Genomic DNA, 7,342 nt, shown 5'->3' with positions numbered 1-7,342 from the left:
AGGAGAGAGAAGAAGAGGAAAGAGGAAGAACACATGCCCAATCATTCCCCAAGGAAATGACATTTTGGGTAAATGCTCTAGTCTAGAAAGGGAAAAGAGACCAAGGTGACCCCGATGCTATAAAAATAGCTAAGTAGACTCTTCCCAGAAAAATGTCACAGCAGGCTCTAGAAAGCAATTAGAGTAATATTTTGGCATCTTGTACTACTAAAGGGAAGATTCTCCTACTGCCCTAGTTATAGCCTTGATTTTTATTTCCCTTGGTTGTAAATACTTATGAAATCATTATAGAATGCTATGAAGAAATAGGTGTGAGAGTAAACAAACTCTAACAGGAATCTTTTCTCTAAATGCTGAAGCAGCTGCGGAAAGAAGCCAAGACAGTCCCTAACATATCTTGCTGTCTGCTTTGTCCTTTTCCCACCTTCTTTTCCTGTTCCTTCTACACATAATCTTTTAAAATTTTCAGGCTTCACTGTGCAATCTGCCAGAGAAACCTGACCACTTGATGGGTATGCCTGTTCTTAGACCAAGGACAAGGGTAGTTCCCTGCAACCACCCTCATTTCTGGACCAGAAGGGTATCCTGAGGCTAAGGACCAGAGCAGTTTGCTTTCCCAGTAAGTAGAAGTTGGATCTCAGAGAGATTGTGCTTCAGTTAAAAAGCACGTTGGGGAAACAGTTTGCCCTGTGAACTTAACTTTCTTAAACTCCATGGCAGGGATAAAAGTCCTGATCCCTGTGTTGGTGAGGAGCCAACAATCCCATACTCAGACAAGCTGATGAGCTAGGAACTAAGGCTTTTAGTTAAACAGGCAGGGAACAGCATCCTATTTGTAGGTCTAGATAGAGTCTTTTTATCTGCCAGTGTTAAGAATGTTGATATTTACTGTTGAATTTTTTGGTTTGCTTCTAAAATATTAACTGGTATGAATTTAAAAAAAAAACAACTCTTTAAAATATGCCTCCACATTATTTCCACTAGTGAACTATCTTTAACTTGACCCAGATTTTTAATTAAACTTTTCTATTGATCCAATTCCCATTACAATTCTTACCCTTATGCTTTTATAATTAGAAATCTCCAAAAAAAAAAAAAAAAAAAGAAAGAAAGAAAAAAAAAGAAAAAGAAAAAGAAAAAAGAAATCTCCAATTGGAAACATGCATTTCAGTGGCTCTTCCCACACCGCATCTTAGATTTGCGTTTTCTTAAAAAGCATTTACAGATCACAAAATATGGGTGAGTATTATATATGGCACCAATACTTCAGCACCAGTTCTCTTTCTTAAAAACAACAAAACAAACAAACAAACAAACAAACAAACAAACAGGAAGGAAGAAAGAAAAGAAAGAAAGAAAGAAAGAAAAGAAAAAACAAACCAAACAAAAAAACTCCATAAAAAACTTGAAAATTTCAAGGAACTCTGCAATACTTTCTATTCAAAAAAGTTCCCATGCACTGTAGCAAAGTGAGAACCTAACTATTGTAGGCTTTTCTTGAGAGCAGCTGGGGTGACAAAATATATACTGATTGAGAATGCTTCTCATCTGCATTCTGTGGTGCTAATGAGTAATTCCCCCAGCACAGCCAGACCTACTGACAAACGCACCCCTCCTCCAGTCCAAACCCTCTGAGACTTAGTGGTTGAAGTGGAAAAAAGTACCTTGAGTTCAAACTTTTTTCACACTCAGTGGCTCCTAAGACCATGCTGAAAACAAGGAAAAATAATAATTGAAAATATGTTTTTAGAATGCTAGGTGGGAGAACACATAATGTAGGACTGTACAGTATTGAAATCAATCATTTATATTAATATAAAATAAAAAGAGATTAATTAATCAATACTATGTCTGTCTTGTTTGGCTTAACAGAAAACACATTATAGAAAAGTTGTGTGGGTACTGGATCAACAAACAAGCCGAGGTCAAGGTTCCCTAATTACCTGCCAGTTATTAAAGATAGTGACACTATCTTTGAACTAAATTTAACTTATTTTTCAGTCTTCATTTATATGTTATCCAAATCCAGACACAGAGCTAAGATGCATTAGATTCCTGAGCCAAACGAACAACTTAGGAGAAGTTAATACAAGGATTCATTCATATATTTTATTCACACTTTCATTTAACAAATGTAGTTTCATTTACAAATGTGGTGAACATGGTAATGGGGTTTCCTGTCCTTAAGGACTCCACAGCACAGCTGATGGCCCCAGTCACACTGCACCATAATATTAAGACTGCTTACTTACCTGTAGCTCCCACAGGTGTGCTGTGCTGTTGGAGGGACTCAAACATTTCATATTTTAGCTACTTCTGCAGAAAGCACAATAGAAACCATTGGTGTCTCTACCATAGTTCCAAGAAGTATGATCAAATATATCTTGGACAAGTCTAAGACAGGCTTCTGATTTGTTAGAAAGCATTCCTACTGCCCTCAGGAGTCACTTGAGAAATGCATCTCTCTACAGCTATAGTCACTCCCTGCCACACACACAATCCTCTCTGGAGAGGACTGGACTAGTAAAGTGCTTTGAACAGTGCCTGACTCTTAGTGAACACTCATGCTACAGCCCTCTGAAAAGGCAGGGAGAGTTTCACATAAGGATAGGACCTTCATTATCATTTCAATTCAGATGCTTTAAAGCAGTCTTAACGGAACAGTAAAGGGAAATCAAATGTAAAAGGATGCTGTTCATGGAACAGTTGTGGAGAATAACCACTTTGGAGAAGGTTAATTTCATTTCTCAGTTCTGCTAAGAGTATCAGAACCAGGCTGAGAAACTTTGCTTGGTTCCACTTCATTTTTAGGGAGAGGAGGAAGCTAGGGCAGTCATACCTTTTCACTTCTCTGACCACCCTGAATTGTTTAAGGTCAACAAGCAGGATATATAGACTCCGGGGCTGGGCGCTTCGATCCAAACCCTGACTCTGCCACTAACTAGCTGTGTGATTTAGAACTAGTTCCTCCACCTCAGTCCTTCACCCTCAGTTTCTTCATCTGTAAAATCTGGATAACAATAGTATCTGCCTTTGGTTTTGTGTGTGTATGTGTGTGAGAGAGAAAGAGATAATTTAAATATATGATACACTTAAGCCTCTTAGAATAGTGCCTAACAATATTAGTTCAATATAAGTGATAGTTAGAATTGTGGTCACTACTAGGCAATTAGCTCTTTGAAGACAAGAACTGTATTTTTGTTCTTACTCTACTTGTTAAAAAATGTATAAGGCACAAAACGCTGGACTAGTTTGAGAGCAGAATGAACAAAGCACAGGAGATCTGGAAGTGAAAACTGCATGTGAGGGGTGGCTTAGTTCCATTCTAATTTGAAAAGGCATGCAATGTCCTCATCTTTAAAACAGAGAGGTCAATGAGAGAAGTTCTAAGGTTCAATCCAAATCCAAAATCCTTTGAAATTTTATAGAAGATAATGTAATTATGTCTATAGAAGTCTCTTTTACCTAGTGTATTTCCAAAATGGATTATCATGTTGAAGATAATGTCATTTGTGTTTTCTGAATCACAAAGCAAGAATCTGAATCACAAACAAATCTTTAAAACCATGAAAATGGATTATCTTTAGCACAACTGATAACTTTTAAAGCTCTTGGATTGTGAGAATAAAACTGTTAAGGACATTTTCCCCATTCATCTTAAATTAATTTTTAGAGACTCTAAGAATAAAACATAATCCACAGATATCTAATGCTAACTTATTAACACATAGAGAATGAAAGTAGAACTCTCACAGAATTTAGCTTAGCAATTCTCAACTAAATGAAAATAAGCTGATTTAGTTGAGCTTTTAAGACATGAGGGTGGAAAGCATAAGTCCAAAGGATTTGGACTACAAATTCCTGGACTGCATTTCTTCAGACTGTGTTCCTAGAAGCTGGGTTTCCCAGAGCTGCCTCTGTCACTGTCGCTACTGAGGGCTGGTTTAAGGTCTGATAAATCAGGTAGTGGCAAAAGGATTTTACTTGGCGGGGAAAAAAAAGATTTTGTTGTAGAAAAAGAGGGCAAGAGGGAGATTTGAAATAAAAGGCTTAATTAAGAATATGGGCTTTGGGTCAAACAAGGTTTAAATTTTAGCTCTGCTACATTTTAGCTATGTGAACTTGGGCTGGTTGTTTACTGTTACTAAACCACACTTTGCGCATTTAACAATTTTTCTTGCTTCTTAGGGTTACTGGGAGGATTAAATGAGATAATACGTGCAAAGCACTTGAACCATAATGTCTAAAACATAATAAGTGCTCAATAAATAGATGATGGCTACACTCCTCCTAAATGAATGACAGGGACAGATAATCTGTTCTTTTTTGGTGAGCTTCTTATGCTCTCTTTGGAATGTCTCAGAGGCATAGGAACCACTTCTTAGGCTTTCTGTAGTCAAAATTAGGGTTTGAACCTCAGTCTTCTTAGAAAGTCCCAAAAAACTTGTGGGTTTTTTTTTTTTCCCCAAATCTATTCATGGTTTCATGTAGGCACTGGACAAAGTTTCACTTTGTAAGACTGTCCAGCTAGGTTAAAAATAAAATATGCAGAAATGTGTGGAACTTCAACAACAGAATATAGGAAAAAATGAATTATTCTTAGCTGAAAACAAAGGAATTACAGCATATGGATGCACATGTAAATGCATAGAAAAAGTCTGGAAAGTTTGACACCAACATGATAACAATGGTTACCTCTGGGGAAGGGACAAATATGGAGGGAGTGATTGGTATTGTCTTAATGTTTTACACATTTATTTACATATTAGTTGTGTAAATAAAAACCAAACCAAAATCAAAACCAAACAAACAAAAAAGCAAAACCCCAAACAAAGTCATGGTAAAAACTGAAATGAACTTTCAGAACAGAAAATTTGAACCAGTAGACGAGAATCAAGGAATTTATCCCTGGGGCTGTCCACGACTTGACACAAAGTCATGTTCTGCTTAGTGTGCTGTCCTTGACCAGGGGAGAAAGCAGGAGAGGGCATTTCTGATCCCACCTCCAGCAAATGAGAGACCCAGGTTCAAGGCAGATGAAGCTGCCTTCCAGACCTCAGTGTAAACATTTTTCTCTCGGCATGTACTCAGGTAAGACATTAGTACCCTGGCTAGTTCTTTGCAAAATTCAAAGTCTACAGAGGTACCACCTGAAGGCTGTTGGTAAATTATGCTTTTAAGCAAAAAGAAACCAAATGGTAAATTAGTATATCAGTATATTTATATAGCAAAGAAAGTAAGAGGCAACTTTAAAAAATCTAGAATACCTGACTTTGGAGTTTTACCATCTCACTCTTCACAATTACCACCAAATTAATTAATTAATTAATTAAAAGAGAGCAAAGAATTTAAGTATTGAAGTATGGGCTATGGCATTTTTATTAGCAAAACACTTGTTTACTGTTGGAACTTAGTTTTCACAAAGAGTCCTTTCCTTGGAAAGAAATATTTTGGCTCCAAGAAAAACTGAGAAACATGGTGGAGGTCTAAGAAGTTTCACTGACTTGCTTTGATTCAGCTTGCTCTCTCTGGCAGAGAGAGATCTCGCCCGATGCTGGGGCTCCTTGAGCAGCAGTCAGGACAGGGTGCTTTTGCTTTGGTTTTAATGCATATATTTTGGTTCATGACCTGAGCGAAGATTTTGCTTTTCTGAGCTCAGAGATGTGTAGGAGCCTGTGCTGGCCCTCTGCCTGGGCCTGACCTGCTGTTTCAAGCCCTGCCTGCCCAGCTTTAGTGCAGGGAGGTAGTCCAGCCAGCCTGTAATTCATTGTGTTCTGCTGGTGAGTTAAGTGATGGCTGCATCACGGGCAGCACGGAAAGGACCTGAATGAAGTAAGAATGAATGGAGAGAGCCATTTTGATGGAATTGCCCTAGGGTATTAAATAGGATGGGCATCTGGGGGCTTGAGGACACTTTTGTTGCTTAAGAAACTCTCCATGAGAGTGTCAGTCATCAGTCACTTAACAATTATTAATTTCTTACCTCTCCCTTGTGTATAAGTTGGCAGATTTATGCAGACCACCACTGTGACCATGACAGTGAACTGAGTTTATTATGAACACACAAAAAAGAAAAAAGCAATTGCTCATTTATAATCAATGTAACAATAATACTATAAATGGATTAGCAAGGAATTTAAGACATAAATGTATATAGCAGAATAACCTCATATTAGCACTTGATTGGACCACTCACTGCTCTCTCTAAAAGAGAGGTGGTCGTATGAAGCAAAATTAAGACAAATTGAAATAGGGGATTTAAAATGCTGAATTCTATCATTTCTGTAAAAGGTCATTCTAGTTCTTGGCTATTTTTTACCATGGATAGAGAGAGCCTCAGCAAGTTATTGGCTGAATGGATTTGGGAAGCCAGAAGCTCCTGCTTCTGACGAATGAAGATGATAATGCAGCACTTCAGACTGTGTGAATGAAAGAGGTGGAAAAAGTTGAACCCTTGAAAGATAAGAGGGAAAGCTACTGAATTTGTTCCTGACTAAATTACTAGCCATAACTGTACCCAGGCCAACTGGCTTTGAAACTGCCTGTAATCTTGTGGCTTTGATTGACAAATTCTCATTTCCAGCTCAAACCCTCCTTAAGGCATCCCAGCCCAACCCCCTCCTCCCACAGCAACTCTTCCTAGGGGCCCCCACCCCAAATTTGATCAAGGCAAGTATATTTCCCAGCTGGACCACTGCACCAGAAGCACCTGTGTTCCTTCAGGGTTGGGCAACAAAACCTTAGGCTTACCTCAGGCAGGCAATCAAAAGCATTTTAAGAGAAGAGGAGAAAACAAAAGAAACAAACAAAACCTGTCCTTACCCGCTTCTTAAAAAATTGGAAGGCTGAGCATTTCTTGACTGGGAATCCATTCATGTCTTTGTTTACCATTTTCCACAGTGGGAAGTTCACAGTTATAGATCCAGGGTGGCACCCGCCTGCTTAGTGCATCTGGTTCTCGGTTTCTCTCCTGGAGACAGTTAATGAAGACGGAGCGGGATGGAGAATCTAGCGGGACGCAGGTTCTCACTCACACATCCTGCAGCAGCGGCTACTGCAGCAACCTCTCTCCACTTTCAGTTGCCACCGGCAGTGGCTTTTCTCTTCCCATCGTTGCTCCGAAACACTGCAGGACCCCTGGATGCAGCGGATTCTGGAGAGATGCTGCTGCTGCCGCTGCCAAGCGGGAGAAGCCCCCCCACAACCCCTGCGCGCCCCCAGCTACCTGGCTGCTCTGCGTCGGGCGCGACGACCAAGTCGCTCTGCTCCAGGTGATGCGCTTGTGGAGGCTGCTCGAGAGGAGAGCTGTTTTTGATCGTGCAAGTTCCAGTGGGAGCTGTAG

The 7,342-nt window shown here is 39.4% G+C and overlaps 1 protein-coding gene across 1 annotated transcript in view; it reads right to left on the bottom strand.

The window, feature by feature from the left end:
* The window catches only part of LOC120615797 (uncharacterized), a 74,767-nt gene extending 67,791 nt beyond the window's left edge, over window positions 1-6,976 (bottom strand). Inside the window, exon 1 of the mRNA XM_039879032.1 lies at window positions 6,823-6,976. Coding sequence (XP_039734966.1) covers window positions 6,823-6,891 — 69 coding nt within the window. The 5' untranslated portion in view covers window positions 6,892-6,976. The remainder of the gene's footprint in view (window positions 1-6,822) is intronic.
* Window positions 6,977-7,342: the final 366 nt, after the last annotated feature.

This window comes from Pteropus medius, unplaced genomic scaffold (assembly GCF_902729225.1).
Source record: "Pteropus medius unplaced genomic scaffold, Ma_sr-lr_union100, whole genome shotgun sequence".
NCBI lineage: Eukaryota > Metazoa > Chordata > Mammalia > Chiroptera > Pteropodidae > Pteropus > Pteropus medius.
Note: the sequence above shows the minus strand (reverse complement) of the source record. Positions and strands in the feature narration are given on the sequence as shown.